Raw genomic sequence first — 27,928 nt, 5'->3', positions numbered from 1 at the left:
AAATATCTTACAAGAGGTCATCTTCATATTGACATATATTCTTTTTGCAATTGGAAATTAATCTCAAAACATTACCATTTACATTTTAGGAGAACTACGGACATTGCTGCACAAAAGTGCATATCATGACTTACATCTACATCACAATGAGCTCGTTACTACAAAAGTCTTGCCCCCACAGATGGGGGTGGAGGGGGGGGGGGGGAACCTCATTGTACCTTTTCTGCGATGGCGTAATACCAGGAGGCCCTCGCTTGACGGTGAACATATAGAGACTGGTATCCACAGTCCCGAAGAGACGACAGAATGTGAAGAAAGCTGCTACCACAGTCGCTGTTGATGCTTTCCCATCCTGTGTGTGAAGATGACAGACGGACGTTCATTAACAATTCTTGGTATCGAAAGTGGGACTTTTGGCAGGCAAATGCATTGGAAGGATTATACTTTGCATTTTCTTCCAAATAACTTATCCTCATTATGTTAATGTTTGGACTACCTGAAAAACTATGCACATATCAAATCAAATCACAGCAAACCACACCTACAGTGGGATGGCATAACCTCATAATGTAAGAACCCTGTTAAGTACCTGCTGCATGCTTGAATCATCATGGGAATTACTACATTCACTGAAGTGAAAACTGAAGAGCAAATTTTCCATTCAGTTGCAATAAAAACAATTCAATGTAAGAATCATAAGCCGGGTTCACACGTACAAATTAACGGGATGACGATCGCGCTCCATATCTCGAGATTTTTTGCAACCGTTCACACGCTCCAAATTAGCGGGATAGCGATCGCCCTCGGAATCTCGAGTTTTTTGCAATCGTTCACACGTACAGAATTATCCCGCTAATTGCCGATCGAGATAACAGCAAAACCTGCAAACTGGGTCACACAGCATGCTTCTCTATCACTGCCTGCGCGCGCTCCTCTTTGCCCATTGTTTTTTGCGCGTCAGTGGTGTGGTTCACGCACTGTTGTTGTGGTGCGCCAAAGAGGTTAAGGACCTCTTCGCAGAGGCCTCGCTGTTGTGTTGTGCGCATTGCATGATGGGATATAAAAACCTGAGATTCTAAACCCGACGGTTCACACGTACCTGCGCGGGGCAAATTATCCCGCTAATTGAGGAATTAGCACAAGATTTCTTGGGATTAGCATCGTGATGCTTATCGCGCTAATTTTTGGGTTTTTTCTGTCCACACATGCAAAAAACTCGAGATAGCGATCGCGATGCAAATCTCGAGATTTGTATCCCCCTAATTGGTGTGTGTGCGAACCCCCCTATTGATTTTGAACTTACAATTCATTGACAGATACTGAATATTCTACAGAAATGTCTACAAACAAAGAAAAAAATCAAACTTGTGTCTTGGAAAGGAATTCATCATAGCCGTTGGTAAGGCAGGCATACGACAACTACACAAACACAGTGAGACAGTTTGCTCACTGTTCATTCACATACCTGGCAGTGGAGGACGCATACATTCTTAGGGTCCCTCTGCATCCAAAGATACATGTTTCGACACACATGGTAGAGGAGAACCAAGTTGGGAGGTCTCTTGGCCGGAAAACCACAATCTGACACCTGGCAGAAAAAAAGGTGAGAACAGAAAATTTGAATATTAAAGCCAGTGGGAGACTGGAAGGGCACCTAGACTTTGAATGAAAAGTAGCAATATCATGTCTGATATCACATAATAACATAGGATGGTTACCATGGTTGCTGGTTCTGTATGATTACATTGAGGTGTTTGGGATACAATCAGAGTCAATCAGGTACTGAAATGAAATGAGCTTCTCAATGACATTAAACCACACTTGAACATAATAGATTTGAATAGACCACATTTGAACATAATCGATTTGAATAGCATTGCAGACACTCGGCTCTTTGAACTAGCTGTTGACAAGCAAACTATTTTGATGAGTAAATTAGTTTGAATCCCGTACAATACAGAGATCGTCCTTGGCGTTTATTTGTTTTCATAACTCATCTTGTAATGTAACTGCAATTTTTCTCTGTGGGAACTCTCGTGCCAATTTTTTTCACTCAAGTTGACAAGAGGCTGTACCCTGTTCTCAAATTTGATTGGCCGGTACGTCCTCTGCGCTAGATTGAAGACATGGTATCTGCCACTGTGCCTGGAGTCCAGAAAGCTGCGCACATCGTCAATCCCGTTCTTGTAAGCAGATTCTATGCCCTCGGCAGGGAAGGACATGACTATGATCCGGCTGGTGATGTAAGTGATGTCCAGCTCCGACTTTGCATAGCTAGAGATAATCACAGTAGTAAAATGAGGATAATCAGAGTAAAGCTTGAATATATGACTACAAAAATTAATGTGCCTCACTTCTCTCAGTTAACATCAGGTTTACCATTATTTTACATTGCCTGAATCACAGAGGAATGCAGAGCCTTAAATACATCCTACCTCGTACATCTGTAAATCATTAATCAATACATCTATCCTGTTTCTGTAACTAAAGCAAGAATAAACCAATGCAACCCCTGTTACAGACTTCACAGTATGGCAATAAAGTGCACATTGCAGTGATTGCACATAGCATTTGCAAAAGAATTTCCACCTGTGCACAAACTGTCTGGAGAACCACAATATTTTCCTTGATCCTTCACATCTAACAACATTTTCTATTTCAATGATTTTTGCATCATTATTTTTATTGCAAATGATTGACAAATTGCTCTTCATCGATGTGAATAAACATTGAATAAGCAGCGTTTTTTTTACATCCAGGAAGGGCAATTTTGTCAATCAAATGCAAATTTTTTCCAAATCAGGTTACATATGTGCAGCTTCTGTTCAATATCGCAGCTGTTAAACCAATAATTAATGTTGTGCAAGATTTTCAGTCAAGAAATATCAGTAATCCAGTTATTGCTGTCAAGGGAATAGAAAATAGTTGTGCATTGTGATGTCATAATCAGATCAGTGATACCACAGTACGTAAGGTTAGAGATGTCAGCACACTAACCTTGCCACTGTCTGTGCCATTCTGCTGGATGTGTCCTTCAGGTTGCGCAAGAGATTTCCGCCAGCTCCCTTCATCATTCCAAGAAAGTTTCCGGCAGATGAGTCAGTGACATCCTGCGGTCGCTGACCAACATTATTTGCTGGACATAATTAAGCAGAGAAGAGGGCTTCAAATATAAATAGTCCCATAACTGACTACACAGTTGTAATAAGTCTACAATCAGTCTGTCACAAATCCCAACTAGGTAATCACGACCATCTTGTGATCAATCAAAAAAAAGTAATCCAAACAAGACAGTCATGACTACTAAGAGTCTATCAATCAAAGGTGCTGACTAAGCACTCATGAGTAATCAAAGATTTATAGTCAAAGGTACTGACTAAGCAACTATAAATGACCAGGGATCAGTCAGTCACAAGTCCCAATCAGGAAGCATTAAGATGTCAAGAGTCATTCACAAAAGGATCAATATTCACCATCTCGCTCAGGTGGTCTCTTAGCTGGACTGCTGCCTGCTTGTGTGTGGTTGGCTCTCGTCAGGACCCTGAGGGGGCCCTTCAGTGTCACGCTACGGGCTGCTGCAATTTCCTGCAGCTGAGCTACAATGACTTCAACTGGCGGTCTGTCCCTGGGGTCAACCCTTAACATTCCCCCTGTGGGAAATAACAAAATAAAATGAATAAGAACATTAATTTGATTGTGATGTGAGGGATGTGCCTTGTGTACTGAGGAAAGGGGGTAAAAGAGGTTCTACTTTATAACACGAAAACAAAACAAAACAAAACCTTCAAATGGGATAAAGTTTCAATCTAGTTACCTGGACACACCACATTCTGTTTATACTTTAATGATGATTTCATTTCATGAAAATATCACTTCCTACCTTCACACAATGACAATATGTTTCATACCTGTATATGCACACAATACACATACACACATACAATTAATGATCACACGAATCTGCATACTGTATATCTATTGAAATGATCACTTATCCTGTGATCGAAAGAGGTCTTGCTTAATTCATAGTTAATTGTTATGCTGATGCTAGAACATAAATATCAATACAATATCTTCCGCAAAATGTAGAAAGTTTCAATTGTACCATTGCGATAATGAAAAAAAAATAGATGACTTCCGCAACAAACCTGCACTTTTTAATTACATCAGTTTACAATGATCAGAAAATATTTTACAGGACATTGCCCTAGGTCTATGCAGTGATTGGAATATATCCATTCAGACCCCCCCCCCCCCAAAAAAAAAAAATAATAATAATAAAAATGAATTAACAAAACCAAAATACAGGAACTGGTGAGAACTCACGCATTAGGTCATGTAGGATGGTAAACTCCTGGTCATCCTCGGGTATGGAGTAGTTTGCATTGATAATCCTCAGCTTGGCTGAGTCTTCAAAGGGGTGCTGTCTGAAGCACAGTGTGTATAGCATACAGCCTAGAGCCTGCAAGTAGGAGAGATGATGGTACAGAGAACATTGGCTAGGAGAATGAATTACACACCGTATTACTAAAACCATTCTGAGGTATACATACAAGGTGCATACACAGGGTGTGTGTAAAACTTGATCTGTTAATAAAGAGGCTCCTATACAATAGCTGTATACCAGGTAAAGCAAAACTCATTGGATATTTTTGCTCGACATTTGTACTTCAATTAACCCGTCAGGAACGGTTTGATTTTGCTACAACACGCATTTCCCATAGACCCTCACCCGAATATACTTGGGACTCGTCCTCAACGGGTTAAGACAAGATAACAAATGACCCACACAGCCTCTGTGGCAGATATGACTAAAGCAGTCGATAAACATCCTTATCGATGTTTGGTATTTTCATCAAAATACATACTATTTGGATTACACAGAATCAAATCAAAATTATTCAATCCAATCATGCAAAAAAAAAAAAAAAAATGGATTTGGCACAAGGGCTACTAACATTCAAACTGCAAAATCAGGGAGTTTCCAAAAACATTTCAGGGAGATGGTTTGTTTCATGTGCATCTCGACTGGCAAAACTAATTCCATTCCAAAATTAGAGAGCCATTAACATTCTGATGTCAGGGTGTGGAAAGACATTTCATTTCTCGGGGAAACTTGTGCAGGAATAGGAAAACAAGGCACCTTTATAGAAATGTACTTAGTATGTGTAGGAAGCTAAAATTGCTATCAGAAAAATAAAGCTAACAAGTGTCTATGCTAGAAGATGGGTTAGTGTTCAATAGCGCAATACTTGACTTCTGCTGATAGAGATGAGCTTAAATCTCGGTCTTAGATGTGCATGGAAATGTGCTTGTTATCTTTTATAGGGAACTAGACATCCTCTATATGGAGCTATTCACTACAAGAGGCCTCCACTCAAGTGGCATGCATGCTTACCCATACATCCATAGCATGGTTGATTGGAAAGTTCTGATAGAGATCCAACATCTCTGGCGTTCTGTACATTGGTGTGGTGTGTCTGGCAAGCTGGAAGATAAAAGTCATAACCAATATAATTACCTAATCATCATACATTCAGATTTGCGAATAGAGAAGAAACAAACAACTAACCACTGTGCACTACATCTACACACATACATACACACAAGAGCAAAGATGACGAGAAAACAGAAACAGAATTGGGAACCACTGCCAAAAAGTAGATGATTGGAATTTACAACTATAACTGTAAAAATGTATAAAGCTGTTTGGGCATAACTCAACTGTTACCACATGTGGTAAGTGAAATAAATATAAAATAATGCTGTAGTGAATTTTCTCTGACTGGATAGAACGGAGGAACTCAAAATGCTTCTGCAGTTCAAATTCTGCTGCAAGAAGACAAATACCCATGTATGACAAAATTCTTGCCCTTCTTCCTAAAAATACATTTTTGCATCCAAAACTACTTTGCAGCTTTGACATATAAAATTTAGACCTCTACACACAATCACTTATTAATGGACTATCACAAAGCAAACTGGCATGCATTCACACATTTACATTTACAATTAACCCTTGGAATACTGGAACTCGATGGTCTGTGAAGGCAGTTTACATGGACTGCAGAATCCTGAAGAAAATAGGTTAAAGATAAAGATAACATCTCTCTTTCTCTTTCACTCTCTTTCTAAGTGCCACACATATCATCATGACAGCTTTCATTGAGTACGACTCGCTTTCTCAGGGGGAAAAAAAAGAAGAAAAAAAAATGACAAGATACCACCACCTAATTACAAGGAAGACAGTAAATATCTACATCTACACAGCTGTAACTCAATACACACAGGACAGACCAATAATCAGCCAATCAAGCACACACACACACACACACACATATTATACTGTATAAGCTGTCCTTCTCGCACACAGATATTTTTGCAAATGAGGAGGTCACAGACATTTTTGCGAAAAGTTGCTTTCGCAAATTGGCACTGGCTCTATCACAAGTGTGCTATTACCCTGGCACACGGCGACATTTTTGCGTGTTGTTAAATTTGCAGTCCAACGGTCATTCGCGAAATTGGCGAAAAATTAAACCCTCGCGAAAATAACAGCTTATACAGTACTGCATCACTAAATTAAATGCTGAGACTTGTAGATTAAATGGCAAACATACCTCATCTTCCAGCATGCTCCTTTTGAGGGAGGACCAGGTGTCATCCGGCTGGTAAGACTTGGTGGTGGAACTCCCAAAGTCACACAGCTTCAGGGTACCCTTGGCTCCTATCAAGAAGTTTTCCAACTGAAATAAAAATACAAACAAACATTGCATCAGACTTCATCTTACAGGTATCCAGATAGGAGGATTATTAAGGGGAATTTGTTCATCTCTCCCTGAAATTTGTTGTAATATGTTGTATGTGGACCCGTCTTTATTGTAGGGCAAAAGACAGAATCTACTTCAAGAGCCATCTCTAATTGAGAAAGTTCAACATCATTAATCAATGACAATTGATTAAAATAATCATTTTACATTGATAATCATCACTATCATATTGAAAATGTTGCCACTATCATCATCATGACCCTCAGCATCATTTGCGACATCATGATGTTCTATGTACTTGTCAGAGCACCCCCACTAACACTCTGATTCCTACCCCTGAAGAAGAGAAAGAAGGGGGCCATATCACTGTTAACATTGCAGGGTGCTACATAGTCTTTTTTTACCACTTGCCCAGTCGGGCAAGCAGATCTTTAAATCGTTGCAGAACACTTGCCCGAACATTAATTTTACTTGCCCACATAGAAAGCACAAAAATATCAGAAAATTAAATGAAGAAAATCACTTGTACATTGTGTAAGCCAAGGGCTTGACACATTGGAAAAACAAACTCGGTTCGATCGAGTGTTGGTATTGCTTGCAAAATGTTAGATAGTGCTGAAATGAAATTTCAGTGCTTTGTATTGATCACTAAACAGTCATTATCCTTGGGCTTCTGTTAGGCTGGCTTCGTGGGTTTGAAAGGTGGAAAAGTGAAAAAAAGGCTGGCTTCAAAACATTCTGCTTGCCCTATTCGGGCAAGCATTTTTTTCTCATTGTTCCCAAACACTTGCCCGACTTTGATTTTCACTTGCCCCGGGCAATCGGGCAAGTGCTTATGTAGCACCCTGCATTGACAATAATTCAGAGCTGCCAACCAATAATTTCATTTGTTACAAAAGTGTATGGGGAATACCAAAACACTAGAGCCCATCAAAAAAGAATTTGAAAGGGAAAAAAGGAAGCTAATTTCAATAGTCAACTGACAAAAGGTTGAGGCATGACTTGTCTCAGCTATACAGAGAATGTATGCAAACATGCATGAGTGCACAATCATGGGATCCACACATGTGTCACACGTGTTTTCTATGCATCAAAGCCTTAAAATCTGTGATACACTATGGCACTGAATTCAAGAGCATGTGCACATGTGAGCCACTGTAGTGAGTAGCTCCCAGCAGAACTTTGTGAATACCGGGATATCTCGCCTATGTAGGGTGTCGGTGGTGGGTTCATGGAGAAACAGTTGAAGCTAGATCCATGATATTGCTTCATCTCAGGCAGAAAAGAACACAATTCTGACTGTTACAGTTTAGATTTATTTCAGGCATTACTTAACAGTACATATGACTTTATTTCATGGACATTTCATCCATGTGACATGATATTCTGAGCCACCAGGAAGAGTTGACACACAACGCCGCTTTCATGAATATCTCCCCAGAGTGTCGGCAGTGTGTTGATGGGGACACCATAAAATCCAGCTCCTCTCTGCACCGCTTTCGCTTGAGCATACATGTGTAAATGAACCTGAATCCAGTCATCGGAAGATATGCCATGAAATGACCTGTTCAGATTCTGCTGCCTTCAATCAGTAACCGAGTCTTCTGTAACCTTAAGATGATTTTGACGAATCTTTGAAGCCAGGACTGATTGGCATTTTGAGCAGGCTGGCATTAATCTTCCATTGAGGCCGTGAAATACGTCGTTGACAGATTAGCCTTCTGCAACTTCAGCTGAGACTGTCCATATTTACTATAGGACCACTGTTTAGTGTTGCAGACTTGCACAGCTTCAATAAAGACTATATCTTATACACTCTGTTGCAGCCGTAACTACAACTTTAACTGAGATTTTTTTGTTTTATGGACTCTATAATCTAGGTACGTTTGACTGTTGCAGCTTTGTGCAACTTCTATTGAGACTTTTGAATATTTTGCACAGAGGATGATGACGGTGCTTGCTGTTGTATGTACTATCCCTTTTACAAGAGCTATCTGCTGTGAATTCAGTGCATCATTTAATCTGCAGTGACTTTGATACAGATATTAATGTGTGAATCTTGGCCTCAATAAGATCGATAAAGGGTTAGGTGATTTTGTAGCTGAAGCAAGAGCTTGGAAGTAGGTTTGCTCTCAATAAGCAAGGTATTTAGATGGACTGACAACTGAATTTTAATGTTTTAAACATTAATTCGAGCAAAAACACTTACTTAATTATGCAGGGTGTAAAGACATACAATAAGTATGTTTCATAGTATCTAAAAAAGAGAGCCAGTTGAATAAATACAGATTTTGCAGGTAAACCATCAACTGCTGAGGTGCTGAGTACTAATTCGTGCTTCCAAAGGTTAGCAGCTCTCACTTGAAATTTGATGGCACAAAGTGCAACTCAGAGAGAAAGTTAGCGGGCAAGTCCAAGATAACGCGCACGTTACGTATGGGACATTCAGAGACTTTTATGACCTGAAAAATAGTGTTGATGGCCTTTGATCATATTGAACTTCATCATGGTGATTGATATCTAGAAGAAGTATAATCATGTAAAAAATTGGAAAAAATGACCTTGACAATTATATTCTAGAAGAGAAAATATGTGCCGTTACGTATGGGACCAGAAAAATTTTGTTTTTTTGAACATTTTTTTCAACCTCAAAACTCTCTGAAAGTATATCATTCTACAACTTGTAACTCACTGTGATGAAAGTCACAACACTCAAGATTATCACAGGTAAGTTTCATGTCATTAGGCAAAAAGCTCTAATGACAGGTTCTAATCAAAGACAGACATGACGTGTTACGTATGGGACAGTTACGTATGGGACAGTTTGTCCCCCATTCATTTAGTGTGTGAAGAACCATGTTTATGGGTATTTTGCATAATTATTGAAGTAAAATCAGTTGAAACTACTCAAATACCGATCCAGATTGTCAAGGAAACAATATTCCTCAAATATTCACCATCAAAATCATATTCAATCATATTTTTATATTTTCATGACCAACCTGGGTATGCATGCCCTTTGTCCCCCATTCGTTTAGTGTGTGGGGAACCATGTTTATGGGTATTTTGCAAAATAATTTTGCAAAATACCCATAAACAAATTTTTGCATAATTATTGAGGTGGAATCAGTTGAAATTACTCAAATACTGATCCAGATTGACAAGGGAACAATATTCCCCAGATATTTACCATCATAATCACATTCAATCATATTCTATATTTTTTATGACCAACCTGAGTATGTATGCCCTATTTTTATCAGGATAGTTACTACTGAAAAAATTGAATAGTTTAATAAAGTGTTTACTTCCATTGATGAAGGGCAGTTTGCCATTTAGTTTCAATGAAAAACAACTTGACACAAGAAATATTAAGTTTAATAAATAAGCAATACCTGCTGCGTGGAACCCCAGTGATCGAGGAGATATATGATGGCTGTCTAGCAGTCAGGTCATTGATTCGAGTCACACCTCAGTATGTATTGTATACCCATGAATTTTGTTGTGGCTACTACTGAAAACTGAATAAGGACAATTTGTGTATCACTTGCAATAAAAAAAAAATCATTTTACTTTTTATTTTTTTTCTATATATATCACAACCATTTCAAATTGGATCTCCATCACATAAACTTTGAATTCCTCAAGTCTTAGGATTTTATGCTCTTAAGTAATTCAGTAATTGGTTTCCAATCATCTCTTTAAATGTTGAAAACTGAATCCCCATTTCTACAAAAAACTATACCATCCCTTTAATGTTGATTTTTCATTGTGTATTTTGCCATTTTCCCCTCCCCCTTTCTGAAAATTGTTCAGTCAAGTTCATGTATTGTTTCAAGTGTCTATAACTCAAAAAGTAGCTACAATGTTGGGATGCTTTCTTCAGGATGATAGACCATTTGTGTACTGAGAGACCTTCCAGCTTGCTACATGCATTCACATGCAATATGTATGAGGATGTCCCATATGTAACGCATTTTTCCCATACGTAACATTATTTTAATGCCTAATAAAAAATATTTCTTTTACTTTTTTTTTCTTTTTTCTCTGGTATTTGATTTCTCTAAACAATAAATTAGAACTTTCCAAAAGGGCATTAAAATAACCATAGCAATTTCAGAAAAAACCTAAAAAAATGACCTCATTTTGTTACGTATGGGACATCTCATGATAGGACACGAGCTAATTTGCATAATCATTTGCATAATCCCTAAATTTTCATACAAAGTTAAACTATGTGATGAACTTCTTATGTCCACATATTAATCAAATATCATTTGCTTTCCTTTGAATTAATATGAATTTTTATAAATGTCCCATACGTAACGCTGTGTTTCACATTTATGCAAATGAAGCCCTTGAAATTTGCATAAATTTACATATCATTTTTTCCTCCATGGAAATCAAAACTTCAACTCATAAGCTTCAAAATGATACCAAACATGTCAACATTGAGCATAGATGAAATTTTGCCTTCTGAGGGGACCTTATCTTGGACTTGCCCTAGCAGAGAAACAAATAAACTCGATGAAACATACACAATTACTTACCCGGCAGCAAACAGTGATACAATTAAGTCCCTCCCATAGATATTTGTGTCAGTTATTTGAAATTCCAAGTCTTGAAATTCGACAGTGAACACACCACACATTAAGTGATGCGATCAACAGACATGAAAAGGAGGCTCACCTTGAGGTCCCGGTGGGTCACAGGTGGGGTCTGCTTGTGCATGTGCTGAACCGCCCTGCAAGCCTGGTAGAACACCTGTAGGACATCATCGCAGCTCAAGGGGGCGGGGTGGCTGTTGATCACATCCACAAGCTGACCACCTGGACACAGCTCCATGAGGAGCAGGTACTCCGACTGACCATGTTCCGATTCTTCCTTGCCGATGGAAGCGGCCGAGAAGAACTGGACGATGTTTGGGTGTCCAGAGAGTCTTTTCTGATTTGACAGTGGATGGTCAAGTTCTAACAACATTTCTTGCAAAGAATGGAACTTTAGGCATGCATGCAACTTGTGTGATCATCCTTTTTTTTATCTAGTTCTTTTTCACAGCAATTTTAAAAACAAATGCCTTAACCTTTGTTTTCCAAACTTACTGTCTCTTTTCCACTATGAATAACAATATATTGAGTGGTAAGCGGGACAACAGGTCCAAACACATACTGTTTACAAGAACTAGACTTACACAGATTTTCTGGTATTCAAAGAGCTGTGAAGTGAAGTCCAATCCAAGCAATTTACTGTGGGAATCATGTTAATTCCCACCACGGCCGTCAGATGGTACACTGTAAGACGGTCTAACTCGAAAATTTGACTTTTTGAGGTAAATTCACTTTCCGGGACATGTGAGGGTGCTCTTTCCAATGGTGCTATCGAGAAAATCCCATCATGTCTTGTTTTAGAGATAATTTCCGCTATCTTGGTACTTTTTTGTATTTTTCCTTCAGATTTGATGGTAAAACAGTCTATCTTTGAGTTAGCCCATTGTCGGTTATATCGTTTGGAGGTAAGACGAGCTATCTTTTATATAAAGCATCATGCAGAATGTAACCTTCTTAATTGAGACTTTTTAAATCATCGCTGTCAGATGGTAAAATGGTCTATCTTCGAGTTAGACCAGTTTACATAGTGTTTGTGGTCTATCTAGAAGATAGACCATTTTACCATCTTATGATGTGTAGCGGGAGTGTATACATGTGCTGTGGTTAAACAGTCTATCTGCACAAAAATCTCATTTATTCTATAATTAAAACCCCAAATAAGCACAAAATTCTTCAGTTATCAGTGTTTAATATGCTTCTTCTTGTCCCATTGCTAAAAATACATTATACCCACCTCCTAACAAAGCTCAAACCTCTAAACTTTAAAGTCATTTTTCTCAGAACAGCAATTTTCGAGATAGACCGTTTTACCATCTGACGGCCAACCATCCTTTTGCCAAACGTGATCAGAAATGTTGCTGCTCCACAATAAGTATTTATGTGTGGAGGAGTTTAATAAAATTTAACTTCAGTAACAGCAAACATGGAATGAGGTCTTGACAATGACATTGACTTCTGACCACTGACCATCATATAAAAGGCTTTTGACCAAAAAGTGCAGTGCCCTGCCAATGTTCTTGACACCTTGTGGGTGGAGTTAATGTGGTTAATTTAAAGCATACATGTACATAATCACGGATAAAGCTTTCACATTTTAGAATTGATGTTGACCAATGTATAAAATACATTTTACCTTCAAAAGTCGCTTACAACTGACATTGCAGCATATAGCCTTCAGATACACCACCATCATACATTGTATCTACAATGCAGTTTTTTATACTAAATTTGATACACTTTGAGTTGGAGCCAATTGACACTTAAATGGCCATGCCACTTATGAAATGCCTTTTGCATTCTCAATACAGAGGTACATGCAAATACTATGTAAAGGACAAGTTCACCTTCCAATTTTCCTCAAACTTTCACTGATGTGTTCTACTAATATTGCTGCATTCTCTCAATCCTTATGTATATGAAGGTGCACTTGTCCTTTAAATCTAATCTTGTTCAGCAACTACAGTATGTCCAGCAGTTGGTAATGTCACAAAAACAGTGTGTGCAATGAAAAACTTCAAGACTTGCACATAGAATCTTTTGTTTTTGGCCAGGTCTATGGAACTGCTTTCACCATGCTTTGACTGCCTGGTACGCTGATCAATGTGTACACTAGTTGTAACAACGTGTATTTTAAAGGCCTTTCCCTGAAAGAAAGCTATCGTTCCGTGGACTATTTTAAATAGACCATGGTTCCCATCATCCCGGATCACTGATCCCATTCCACAGCATTCTCCCTCCTGGTGGGATTACACGTGGTAGGATTATAACCACAGTCATGTGCAGTGCAGGGGCAGATTAATCCAGGATTAGTCTTCAAATATACTGCATAGACCATGCGGAAATTTGAAAAAGCACGAAACACTACAGAGTATCAGTGGTGCCACGGCTTACCCACATACACACACAGACACAGACACAGACACACACACACACTATTGTACATAAAATCAAGAGAATACACCAATCCCCATGTGAGTGAGCATGTGTACGACAGAGCAAACCTAACATCACCACTCCAACTAGGAAAGCACTATACTTTGGAATTGCAGAACCACATTTGTATATTATTTCAGTATCACTTTCAAAAGTGGGCACTTTCCATACACGTGATGTCATTAACTGGTATATACTGTATATGGGATCTCTCTATTCCTGAAAACAAGGTGTCTCATATGTCCTTGCAAGGCTATCACATTGTCTGACTCTCATTCATAAGGCAACATGGGATCTCCCTATGGCTGATAATAACTTTAGCATGCTCACTTTTCTCACAAATTATTGCATCTTTTTCCATTTCTCTTACAATCAAGTACTGAATTTTTCAAAGTATTTTATATCAAACTTGTAAAGATGAAAGAGCATTATGCACAAAAAATATGTGATAATTGTTCTTCGAATACAAATTTTGTATGTTCCATTGAATGCAACTGCACACTCCAAAATGGGGTCTGTAAGTCCTATGTAAGATGAAAGGACATGTATACCAACTCATGTGTCATACAATACATGATACAATTTCACACAAATCTTATTTTAATGTTTTTTTTTAATGTTTTTTAAAGGCTGGGCATATTTGTTTGTTTGTTGTTGTTGCTGCTGCTGCTGTTGCTGTTGCTTTTGTTGTTGGGGTGCCAAAACTGGTATCAGATACATGTGCATAGTAGTCACAGCACTTGTACATGAATTCGATATACTGTCAATACCTCATCTCCAAGACTTAGCTGTTCTAAACATACAACATACACGTACATGTACCAGTATATACCACGCAAACAAAACAAAATGAGGCAAATTAGCATTTCATCAAAAAAAAGGATACAAGTGTAGTTATTTCTTGAAGAATCTCTTTTGATTTCTCTTCATCATTGGCCAGGAGTCTCTGCAAAGGAATTGAAATCAATGATAGGGCATGAAAACATTGGCACTAAAAGCACATGATTGATGGTACACACGGTTACCACAGGGAGGTTGCTTCCCACCTCCCTGGTTACCAGCTCTACATCATCAATAGATAACACAATGTGTACATAAATAACCAACTCTCACTGTTAGGTTGACAAGCTGTTTTTCCATTGATGCAAAACAACACTGAACACTGAACATTTCTTGGCAACAACAAATGCCTTGAAGCTTCTGACCCCACTGTAATTACTGGGCACTTTCGAGCTGCTGCTGGCAGCTGCAGGTCCCCCCCCCCCCCTCATTCTCTACAGGCTCAGTCAGAATTTGCTTGAATCTCGACAATCAGATTCGACTACACAATTGCTGATCACTGAAACAGTAGCACAGTACATCCTGTATATCGATGTCTCAGAGAAAAAGACAAGTCTGGATCATGACATGTGGGGACATGTATAATCAATCACCTTGGACGAAGTCAGGACACACCTTCTCACACACACAAAAAAATTACTGATGGTGTCTAAAAGGAGCCCTGGGTTCTAGGGCACAGAAAATATTCACATACACTTGTAATCTACAACACTCTTCACTTGTTCAATAAGGGAAAACAAAAATCAAAGAAAAGCCATATGTCTCGTAGCTCATGGCTACATCATAATCTAACTTGTACATTTGTATCTCACACAGCAACTTTCACTGATATTATCAAGAATGGATGTTACTCAATGTGATATGTGTTCACAATATTTTCACACGAATAAAAACATCACAACTATGTACACAGAATAAAACAAAGGAAGAAAGTGTAAATGAATATTCTCGAAATGGCTAATCTATCTAGAGCACTCCAGTATGTCTATGGAAGAATTTCCCTGTCACAAATAATGGGTATCTGCAATCTGGTAAATCCAGTTCATATTTCAGTTGATTCTAATACATAGGTCCCTACAGTTTTGCATAAAGTGGGTTATACATGTATACATACAAAAATGCACAATACATAGCAAACCGAACGGAATAAGTTTCATGAAAATTAATATTAATAAGGTAATTAAGGAAGATATGTAATATGATGTTGTCACCATCTTACAACTTCCTTGTCAACCACAAACTTATGAGTCCATGACTTGATCACCTCATCTACATGTAATTTGAATAATGTCTAATAGAACAGCTTGTAAGTATCATGTGCTTGCAACTTATATCACTGTTATTAAGTTACATACTGTACATGTATAAGAGTCCATACCTCAATTAGTTTAGGTCTGAATTTGGTGGATTGCATTTTCCACTTAATGGAGTTGCTTTGTGCTTTTGGGCATCTACATGTACCACAAAAATTTACCTTTGTATAAAAAGCTGCTCAAAGTTGCAGTGGGTTCTATGGCACATGTTGCAATTTCCAAGACCATTACAACAATTTCTATCAGCCATTGCTGCTGACTATAAATATCGTATTATTAGTTACCAATAGTCAGAATACCAACTGGTCATTGATTGGCTAAAACATGACTCACATGATTGTAGCAGGCCATTTGTACTGTTCTCCCTAGGACAGGACATTCTTGGGGGCAATTTCCCATGGGAGAATTTTAAGCGAGTGCAAACATATGACATACATTGTACAACTTGAAAGTCTGAAGCAATGCACAAAAGGGCAAGCACTATGAACATGCATGGGTTAGAAACCTCTGTATGCATGAGGCACAAAGACAATTGAGTCACAATGTATGTGTAGGATACTGGTAATCTGCAGCATGCTTGACTGCATCTGAACTTCAAATCTGATTCTCAGAAAGTCGTTCTGTTCCTTTTTTTAGAGGGGGGGTGGCTTCTTTGTTTTGTTTTGCTCTTTTCTTTTTCTTTTTTTTTTTTTTTTGGTGTTTACAATTTCTGCAGCAGATCTTGGGACATGGGTTTCACAAATTCGGTATGCATCATTTTGAAGATCAGGGTCTGGAGAATTTCAAAATTTTCTACTGAAATCAGAAAACCTGTGATTTGTGACTAATAAAATCAATTCATAAAGATAGGTCACAAATAATTTTCATTCAATCCTGCTTCCTTATATTTATTTCTATGATCTATATAAAGGGCATACATGTTGGAGTGATTACATGGAGGCATAACCTGTTTGTCTTGAGGGGAAATCAATTCAACTGCAAGATGATTGTCACATTGAAGGTTTCAGAGATCAAAATGTCAAAAAATTTTATGTCACTAGCCGTCTTGTCTAAGTTATTGTGACTACATTCTTGTTCAAGACTTTTATCATGCTTTGTGAAAGAAAGAAAAAAAGTAAGTGAGGGTAACTTGAACACACTAGGTACATTTGTACACTGATCGAAACTTCCTACATAACTCTGTTAATTCCAGAGCAACCCCTCATGGTATCAAGTTTATTTGTAAGCACAAAGAATCAAGCAATGAGTACCCATGACACAATATCAAATCAGAAGACTAATTCCTGTGTTAAAATTAATAGAATGTATGTAAGTTAAAAGACTACTAGTATGCATTATAAACCAACGTCCATTCACCATGTACCAAATGAACACTTGGTATTAAAATGGGCATAGACAAACACTGCCAATGGAATTTCCCATACTTTGCAATCAGAATTGCATGATTTCATTTCTTTCCAAAACACCTCAGCATTATGGTTCATGCACGTCTGGCATGTTTTACTTCAAGGAGTTGTCTCTTTTTTTTTTTAGAATCTTTTGCTTTAATAGGTTGCTTCTCAATTAATTCATGAAAACACCAGCCTTGAATAAACACTTTTTTTTTAGCAAGGCAACATAAAGATGATAAGATTATATAGCAATCAATAAACTCATACAAGAAGAGAATAAGGGGATCTGGTCTTCACTGAAATGCTCCTCTTTCACTAGAATTTTGTCCTTCTGCACAAAATGATGCACACACACATACCTTCAAAGCAAACTCCTTTCCTGTCGAACTCTCTTGAGCAACAAACACAAAAGCAAAGCCACCTAAATGGGAAGACAACATGAACATGGCATGAATATCATATGACTCTTACTGGCATTCTACAAAATGTTTAAGTACAGAGTAATTGCACTATATGCATGAAACTAATTTGTGTCCCTTGCCCTTCCAAAAATATGATTCAGTTTCAGTAGACAAAGTACAAACAGCTGTTTAAATAAGGGAAAATCACTATCAAGAATACTGAAATTAGATGGATGGATATTTAGAAGATGATATTTTGATACCTATGTATACAAGTGCATTGATAACTTTACTTACCTGTTAGTTCCTTATTTCCTCTCAACTCATTTCTGTTGACAAATCATGCCTACATGTACACTGTAGATTAAATCAGGCACTTGCAACTGCTTCACTACCAGTAATTTCAAATATACAAACTTGTACAAAGGTGCATACATATTGTAGATGTACGTATGCATGCATTGCTTGACATTTTTACTCCACCTACATAATATGATCATAATAAATTTAATCACACTACCGTTGGTATCACAGTTTTGTAAAGTTTGCCTGATATCAAGTTAGGGCTGAACTTTGCATTTGCTTCTGACCAAATGCAAAGGTTCAGGTGATACTATTTTCAACAGAATGTGCGCTTCTGCCAGGAATACATTATGTACGCATATTATACACAGCCCAGTCGCTGTAAAACACGTGTTTCGTGCACGACGTCTGGTCAGGCTAACATACGCATAGTTTCTACAAATTACAAGAAGTACTGTAGCGTGCCTCAAACTGCTAGGTACGTAGGCCCATACTTCTTATTTTGGCTTGCACTTGACCATGGCCATGTTTACACTTGTACAATGTTTCTTGCAATAAATGATTTCATTTTTTTAGATCTAACATCAATTATCGTATAGTCGCCACTTGTGTATTTTTCCTATGCACTTCCAGGTTGGTGAACTAACGATAGGCACTGAATTACTTCGCCGCCCATAGCGCGCCACGTAATAATATTAGCGCGTGTTTTTATACACACAATTCAATGTAGGAATACTAGGATGCACAGTGCATCATCGCGTTTGAAAAACTGTATTAATCTGCCACCTGAAATCCATTCTAAATCAAGAACATCCTCGTACTAATAATGGTTTTGTCACCTGTTGTAGTGTTAGTGTCGAATAGACTAAATACATGGTATTCCATTTGTAAATTTAATTGGATTACAATTAGAAGATCTAATTATTTGTGTTTTTAGGGAGGAAAAAGGTGAATTAGGAATGTATTTTGAGAGCGATGAAAATCCGCCGTCCCGGCTGATCTCCGATTGCGGCGCGCGTTACATGGGATGTGAATGTCTGGCGACTTTGAATTATAAGAGTAAGATGTGGTGACTTATGGTATTAAATTGACATCAAATCGAGAGTTCTATCTAGATGAGTATGACCAAAGTTGCTTCGAAATTAGACCTGCATTGAAGAGAAGATGAAAACATGTGAAAAAAATAATTTGTAAAATTCTGAAGTTGTAACCCAAATTGGTAGGCTCTAACCATCCATGGCCATGCTAACAATTAGTTACTTAGCAAAGTTCTGGGCCAAGTTCTGGTTCCTTTTTACAATGGAACAGCCTTGCCAACTTTAAAACCACGAAAACTGTGTGTGGCCCCTGTAAATGCTAAACCCCTGACCTGGTCCGTTTAATACGTGTATCTACAACTGTATGCCCAATTAACGGCAGATATGTAAAGTGATACCGGCATTAATTGAAGTAGCAAATTGTTGGGCAGCATGCAGCCTTGCTTGTTTGACAAAACAAAAGAACACGAAATAACTGTGCTTCTAGACCCTGTGCTGTGAGAGCTGCTAATATAAAGTGCTATAGACTAGAGTATAAAACTGTTCTCTTACCCTCAGCAATCACTCGCTTCACTCGCAACTTGGTCTCGCCGAGTTCCACTTGCTGTCCAACAAATTCACTCCCCCTATCACTCTGGCCCCCGAGGAGCCCAAAAGCAGATCTAAACAGATCAGACATTATAAAGCAACAAACTTGTTCAATAAAATGTTCGAAGATATCTCCGGCATAATTATGGGATTACATTCATCAGATCACAGAAGTCCCTGCCAGATTTCTGCATCACCGGGCGCTATCAATACGAATACACACTGTCGTGTGCACAGTAATGCTATACGCCGAACCCGGCGACAGTGCCTACATACGATTACCAGTACACGTACATGATTGTATCCCCATGCCAGTCATACACACATGACCTTTGACGTCGAGCTTTTGCGGTGGGAGGGTGCTATGAATGTGTGTTTTGCTATAGCGCCATCTACGTTCTTGGGATTTTTTTTTTTGTGGAAAGAAGATTGAATTTATTCGTTTCATTTCCATTTTTACATTGCATTGTTGTTTACATATTGACACATAATATTACAGTAATATATCAGCATGAATTGACAGAATATAAGGTACTTATACAAACGGAAATGGGGTGACCCAACTAAAAGCATAGCTTGTAAAATTTGTAGGTCACCATGACGAGTAATATTCATAACTATGTACAGAGTAATTGAGAATATAACATACAGACTCCTGAAACATATATATAAACTTGTACATACACTTTATATTTACATCTTAAAGGTAGTAAACATAAATGCGAAAGAGAGGGAGAGAAGCAGAGAAATAGAGGAATAAAGAGAGAACCGAAGGGGGAGAGAGGGGGAAAAAAGAAAGAAAGAAAGAAAGAAAGAAAGAGAAAAAATAAACAGTGGCATTACTATGAATAGGAATTCCACATGAATAATATACCATGTAAACGTAGATATTAAGATTACCTTATAGGGTAAAAATGTCCAGATATCTGGTATAGGATTATAAAGGCTATCGTAACATATTTACCCAGAAGACTTAGTTTTATTTTGTATTTGAATGTTTTGAGGCTTGTGCTTTGTTGAAGAGAATAGGCTAAAGAATTCTAATATTTTGGTCCAGCGAAAGCAAGTGTAGGCCTTTTGTGTTTAAAGTTGGTTCTAACGGATGGCAGGTGGTAAGAACAGGACAGCCGAGTGTAGTAATTGTGCACTTGTTCATTCATGATAAAAAGTGACGAAATAACCGGTGGAAATTCAGAATCCTTCGAGCTGTACATGATGGATTATAGATTCATAAGATATATATCCTGTACTTCAAGAAATTTATTTTCATAGAAGTGATAAATCATTTTACGAATTTCTTTCCTCACCGAACGACCACTCAATTTTTTTCAAGCCAATTGACAGGCAAGAATTAATCAAAATTGTACTTCAGCTCAAAGCAAACAAAGCCCCTGGCTGTGATGACATTGGCAATGTCCTTATCAAAGACATTATACATTGTATAGCAGATCCTTTATTGTTTTTATATAACCTTTCACTACAATCTGGTCAAGTACCATCTAAAATGAAAGTCGCAAAGGCGACTCCAATATTCAAGAAAGGAGACAAATTATGTATCAGCAACTATCGCCCAATATCTTTGTTAACTTCGTTATCAAAAATCTTAGAGAAAATTGTTCATTCAAGGACAACTACCTTCCTTGAGTCTCACAACATCATATCTGACTTCCAGTTTGGCTTTAGAAAAAAAAAACATAACACAACTCATGCCATTCTAAGTCTAATAAATACCATATCAGCTTCAATCGAAAAATCCTGTCATACTATCGGTTTGTTCTTCGATTTTTCTAAAGCATTCGATACTATAAATCACGACATTCTGTTATACAAACTTGCGCACTATGGTATTAGAGGTAAGGCTCTGGAATGGTTCGAAAGTTATCTTTCTGGAAGAAAGCAATTTGTTACCATTGATGATTATAATTCGTCTACGGTACCAATCACGTGTGGAGTTCCCCAAGGAAGCCTTCTTGGTCCACTGTTATTCTCTACTTATATAAATGACATTCGATGTTCTTCGAGTGTTCTCTCTTTTATCTTTTTTGCTGATGATTCAAACTTATTCTATACTCACAGTGATCCTAATAAGTTAGAAGTTTTAAATGTAGAACTTACACATGTAAGAAATTGAATAAAAGCAAATAAACTATCTTTAGATAAACAAAAAACCAATTACATGTTATTTATATAGTAACTCTGTTAAACAACTTCCTGACCAAGTGATATTTGATCATTCTGTCGTTAAAGAAGTCAAGACTACAAAATTTCTTGGTATTACAATTGACAATAAGCTAACTTGGAATTGTCATATTGATAATATTTGTAAGATAGTTTCAAGAAATATTGGCATTATTAATCACGTCAAACGGATTCTCCCCAAGTCAGTGCTTCTTATGTTATATTCAACTCTTATTCTTCCTTACCTTTTTATGGCGTAATGGCATGGGGTAATGCAATACAAACAAAAATGGACAGGGTATTTCTCTTGCAGAAAAAAGCGATGCGTTTTATATGCAATACCGGTTATAGATCACACACTGATGTCTTGTTTAAAGAAAACCGTATTCTTAAGATTACTGATTTATATCGTCTTCAGCTGGGTTGTTTTATGTACAATGTAGAAATTAACGCTACCCCTACTGTATTTAAGGAAATGTTTCGAAAAAATAATGTTATACATAATTACTCAACAAGGTATGCGAATGATTATCATCTTCCTAAAAATAGAACTAGTTTTGGTAACAGAAATTTAATGTTTACTGGTCCTAAGCTTTGGAATTCCTTTGATCGTTCACTAAAACAAGCTCAGAGCTTGAATAGCTTTAAGTATAAGCTCAAAAATTTGTTTCTTGACAAGTATTAATAAACAATTTTATGGTAATAAAACGTATGTATATTTCAATCAATGTTTTCTAGAAGTACTTTCATTAAGTATACTCGGGAGGTTATCTTCTGTTTCATTCATTATTCTAATGGTATATAATGTACACTGTAAACACTTATACATAAACCTGTGCTTTGTAACATATTATACATGATTTGTTGTATATCCATATTACGGTTCATGTGCCCTTGTAAATAGTGTTATATGGTGTTTTTGTTATTTCACTCAGCCCTATCCTTGATAATTATTTTGTCTAAAATCTGTATAGGGGGACTATACATCTAACATGCAGTGCTTCTAAGTAGTCCCCTCCACATTTGTACATGGTGTTATTTTTATCTCAGAATATTACGATAATTTGTATATACATGTAATATACTCTGTACAGTTTTGATATAATGTCCACTATGTGTTATATCCTGTATATTTTATCATATAATGTCCACGATGTGGAATATGAATACATTTCATTTTATTTCATTTCATTTTCATTTCATTTCAGAGTTCATTAGTGTGAGAACATGATGTTGCACCAGAAGTAATTCTGTAAAGATAATTTATCCAAGAATAATTTTGCTGAGTTTCCCCAGGCAAGAACGTCATAATTAAGATAGGGTAGTACAAGGATTGAGTATAGTATACGCAATATATTCTTTGGAAATATCGATTTTATATTATTGATAACGCCAACATTTCTAGAAAGAAGTTTGCTTAAGTAGCATGCATTCTCCAATTATTCAATTTGTCATACATAGGCCAAGAAAGTTTATATTCGTGACTTTGTCTATTTGCACATTATTAAAGAGTATGGCCTGGTAAAGATGATAATTAATTGCTAATTAGCATATAGTTGGTTTTCAAGAATATGAACAACGGTGTGTTTTCAAGAATGTAAAATATTTCTTTTACAATGTACTAGTATTACATCCTAGTATTACCATTACCAGTATTGTTAATAGGAATGTGAAATAGTTAGAACTGTTTTTTTTTTATATATTATACCACGGTACTTTGCATTGAGAGTTTCTGGTTAGAACTATATGGACAGAGGTGACTCCAACTACTCACCGAGGAGAGCAGCCCCGAAAGAGTAACTCAAAATTAGGTAGAGTTGATATATCATTGTGTTATATTTTGGATCTAAAATTCAAGCATAGAAGGGGAATAGTGAAGCGAGATTCGACGTTTTATTATGAGTGCAATATCATGGAGGGATCCCACTCTGACCGTACGAAGCAGCCCAGTGGTTGTTTTGTGTTGTCATAAGTGTTTTATTAAGAAATTGTTGCATTTTACAGAGTGACGGCAGCAAGTCAGAATTGCTTTGTGACATCATTTCACAAATAATAAATACCATTTGAAAAATATCGTCATAAAAGTGACGTCATTTTCAAATACATCGTAGTCTTCAATGGAGAGTCACGCATACCAACATTCTGGCATAGCAACCGGGGGGGGGGGGGGGCTTGGCTTGTCAGCCAATCAACTCTAGAAGTGGAACCAGAAAATTTCAGGTTTTTTTTTTTCTTTTTCTTTTTTGCTTGACAGCTGATTGAACCCGAAAGTGGCACCAGAAATATAACCTGGGCCCCCTCACCTTTAAAAACGTGTAGCGCCGGCCCTGATCGATTCTTAATAGATCAATTTAATGTTCACTGTTGCACTAGAAAATGTTTGCTCTTCTATAACTGGACTGAAATTCCTTTTTGGTATACCTGGTACTATAAATATACCATGTAAAACAGTCATTTTCTTCAGTATCGCTAATTGTCCAACTGAATGTAATGCAGTTGTATTGTGATGACCTGCCCCACTCAATGCCACTTGGAGATTATACATCTTAACGGGACAAAGGAACATACGCTGTACTGTTAGGCAGTCTGTCAGCTTTTCTGTTTTTAAGAACATGCTGAAATTCTGTCTTTTGTACACCTATACATGCATAGTGAAATGTGAGATAACATGCTGCTGTATTCAGTTAGTCATTTTATTCAATCATTGTATTAACATGTTTATTCTGTACTACGAAGATATGAAATGTTCTGGCTGATATGTTCTGCATACCAGGTATTCATTCTGCTCATGACAAGTTATCATTCCCATAATTCCTTTAAATCAAAACTGAAAAAAGATCTTATTGTCATCCTCACAAAAACAAACAAATAGATAGAAAAATTATCTTTTGTCATTTTCATAATAATACAAGGAGATGATAAATACAAACTATTTTTAAATCATTAAGAGTTTGTGTTTCATCATAAGCCAAATCTAGAATTTCAAGTTCTGACTTTTGCCTTCGTGACCTTCCCAGATAACTGAATTCAGTAGACACTTAATAAGTCTTGTTTTTGTTTCTCTCCCTTTCTATGTTATGTCTATATATCTTTAGTTTGTTTTCCTGCCTGTTCCGTCCCTGCTTTCGTTCTTGTCCTTGTCATAGTCCTTTTTCATTTTCTGTTTGTTTCGCCTGACGTCAGGATATCAAAATTTTCATACATCATAACATGTGATGGAGTCATTGACGGATCTTGAGATGCCCTCAACTCGTATAAGAGTAATTCGCAGATTTTACAAGCTATGCTTTTCTTGCGAATTCCTCTTTTCCATATAGAGTTACAAAATAAGATTGTATTGCTTACTTGTTTATTTATCTAAAAACCAAAGTTAATATCGTAATGTATCCATGTTTTGTTGAAACTTATGTGATTCAAAGTTCCTTGAAATAATGATGTACACTATGAAGAGTTTGTTTGCAAACACCGATAAGTCCATATTTGCCAAATGGAGATATTTGCGATTAAAGGTTAAGAAAAATGAAGAGAATAATAAGAAAATGTTGGCTTCTTTTGACCATAACTTAAAAAAATTACCTTTTTATGTCGTGACCAATATATCATTTAAAAGGTATTATTTTGTACTTTATGACAGAGACCGTACTTCAAAATCTTCAAAAATGGACTTATCGGTTTTTGCAAACAAACTCTTCTCATGTTTACAAGCGTTATGTACATTGCTTTGTATTACTTATATGGAAATAAAATCATTTGAATTGAATTGAATCTGTAAACATGAATCTTATACAATTCATGATACTGAGCATTAAATTGCCTTTCTAAGTCTTATAAAATAGGCATTCTCTATTAGTGATAGATCCACTCAGTAGCAAGATCAACACTAGTGCTTCCATCGTATTGTACTATTCATTCCCCCCTATAGTTACTTTTCTTATCCGTGTTTCTACTTCCTCTTTATCAATCTGACGTTATTCTTCTTGACGACTTGCAGCAATATTTTCTCAGCTGATCAATGTTTAAACACTGCCGGTTTTTGTTGGTTTGTTTATTTTTGCAAACCAAGTCGTCTTCCGCTTTTGTCTTTTAGACTTCCTTGCTAACAGAAATGTTCCTCTTATCATTCATGAATGTATTGTTTCTGTTCTAGTGGAAAGAAATGATTAACTTCACACCCCCATCTCTATTTTTTTTTCCGCATAACCCAACGATTTAGGAATTCATAGGGTCTAACCACTTGGACCCCTCCCCCACTTTTTCATATCGGAAGTGGTATCAGAAAAACAAAACAAATAAAATAGGACCTATTTAGTTTCTTTTGCTTGTTAGTTAGTAGTCGTTTTGTTTTGTTTTGTTTTGTTTTGTTTTTTGGCTTGCTTGATAGCTGATGAAACCCGGAAGTGCATGGCATCAGAAAATTGCGCTGAAGCCCCCCCCCCTTATTTTATTTTTATTTGTTTGTTTTTTTTTTTTTTTTAGCTGATGAAACCCGGAAGTGGCACCAGAAATATACTTTAAAGGGCGCCGCCCTTGAACTTGAAATTTGCTGAACAAACTAGAGAGAAATGTATCACAAGATCTGAATGTATATGAATGCTTAATTCCACTTAAAAGTAAAGAAAATAAATATAATAGGTCCTAAATGAGTTAATAGAAATACATTGTATACAGAAGGCCCCAAATCGACAAATTATTGGTGTGTATACTGCGTTTGTAATTAGTAATAACACTTTAATGTTAGTAAAACTTCCATCAACATCATTATTTTTATCGCCCTTGTCATCATCACCGTCATCGTCATCATGATCTTCATCAGCCTGGTTTATCTTGATCCGCATCAAATGCTGCATAATATAGCATCTAGGGACAAATAAATTGCATTTTCTGACTTGGCTTTCCATAATTCCACAAGGGTAAAACAACAATCATCGTCTGGAATCTAACACTGACAGGCTCCTTTATGAAGATAAAGGTAAGTAAAATCAATGTAAATCAGCGCAGTATCTGTGTAGACTATGTACTTAATTCCGTATGATATTAGTCTTTGTTTCACATCGAAATCGGGATTGTTTTGCGTCGTGTGCTAGTAGCTAGTATTGACAGTATAGATATAGTAGCGGTCCACTAGCTATGGTCCCATAAACTTGATATCATGTTAGTTGGTCAACACCCAAATAATTACCAAATAATTACATGTTCAGGTCCGGCCTTCAGTTACAGAACAGTTCTAACCGTTACTGATAATGATATTTTTCTTCTGTGGAACTTCTCCCTGAATCCTGATGAGCGACCACAATAAAAAAGCTGATTATTATGTCACTTTAAGTTGCACACGCGGTCGGCTTTACGCATTGCAATTTAATTTTACTCCGTGTTCATGATTGATTATTTTAAAGCTCCTGTTTAATGTTACTCTACTAACGTTAGGCCCAACAGTTAATCTAATTAACATGTTAATGATTTTAAAAATGTTCAAGATATAACATAAATTTTCATGCATATATGTCAGTCTGTTGTACCAAAAAACATCGTACCATATAAAATTTTTGGAATAAAGCATAAAATATGAGGAGATATCAGTATATTTCTCAATGAACCGTAACTGGAGATGGTTTTAGTCTAGAAACATTTAGACTAACTAGTAGTATTGTTCAAATTTTGTATATTTCACAATACTTAACATCAGTTTCACTGATTCAAATGTTTACGGCGGTTGTTTCCAGAGCTACCAAGTTTCATGCATTCTGTGTGAGACTCAAGCATTTAGGGTCCGTCTCACGATCTCATGCATAGCACCCATTTTTCTCATGCATTGGGTGAAGTATGCAACTTGGGCCTATTAATAATAATGAACCTAGCTCAAAGGATTAAAGTGATAGTTGCAATTGAAGGTATATTTCCCTTTTGTCTTTCAAAGTAGGTAACAAATAGTCACTTAAGTATGCACCTGATCGCACCATGTGCACCATTAAGAGCTAAAAATTGAAAAAGCTCCATTAACCCCTCCCACACCCTCGCTCGCGTGCACATGAGCGCGCCAAGACGTTGGGTCAGGCAAATCTCACTCATA

General features: G+C 37.0%; 2 protein-coding genes across 2 annotated transcripts in view; one reads left to right on the top strand and one right to left on the bottom strand.

Moving 5' to 3' along the window:
• LOC139709199 (cyclin-G-associated kinase-like) overlaps positions 1-19,868 on the bottom strand; it is a 28,823-nt gene extending 8,955 nt beyond the window's left edge. The window contains exons 1-12 of the mRNA XM_071621150.1: positions 19,648-19,868; positions 17,714-17,775; positions 14,697-14,756; positions 11,460-11,714; positions 6,621-6,746; positions 5,399-5,488; positions 4,327-4,462; positions 3,474-3,650; positions 2,998-3,136; positions 2,076-2,274; positions 1,466-1,588; positions 219-352 (exon numbers count right to left, since the gene is read on the bottom strand). Of these exons, the coding sequence (XP_071477251.1) occupies positions 219-352; positions 1,466-1,588; positions 2,076-2,274; positions 2,998-3,136; positions 3,474-3,650; positions 4,327-4,462; positions 5,399-5,488; positions 6,621-6,746; positions 11,460-11,714; positions 14,697-14,756; positions 17,714-17,775; positions 19,648-19,774 (1,628 nt within the window). The 5' untranslated portion in view covers positions 19,775-19,868. The remainder of the gene's footprint in view (positions 1-218; positions 353-1,465; positions 1,589-2,075; positions 2,275-2,997; positions 3,137-3,473; positions 3,651-4,326; positions 4,463-5,398; positions 5,489-6,620; positions 6,747-11,459; positions 11,715-14,696; positions 14,757-17,713; positions 17,776-19,647) is intronic.
• A 6,887-nt stretch (positions 19,869-26,755) lies between these two features.
• Positions 26,756-27,928, top strand: part of LOC139709180 (AP-4 complex subunit beta-1-like) — a 30,375-nt gene continuing 29,202 nt past the window's right edge. The window contains exon 1 of the mRNA XM_071621134.1: positions 26,756-26,830. The gene's annotated coding sequence lies outside the window, so the exon portion shown is untranslated. The remainder of the gene's footprint in view (positions 26,831-27,928) is intronic.

The sequence above is a fragment of the Diadema antillarum genome, unplaced genomic scaffold (assembly GCF_040938485.1).
Source record: "Diadema antillarum isolate AM-2024a unplaced genomic scaffold, OU_Dant_1.0 seq00001411_RagTag, whole genome shotgun sequence".
Taxonomy (NCBI): Eukaryota; Metazoa; Echinodermata; class Echinoidea; order Diadematoida; family Diadematidae; genus Diadema; species Diadema antillarum.
This window is presented reverse-complemented; position numbering and strand designations above follow the sequence as displayed.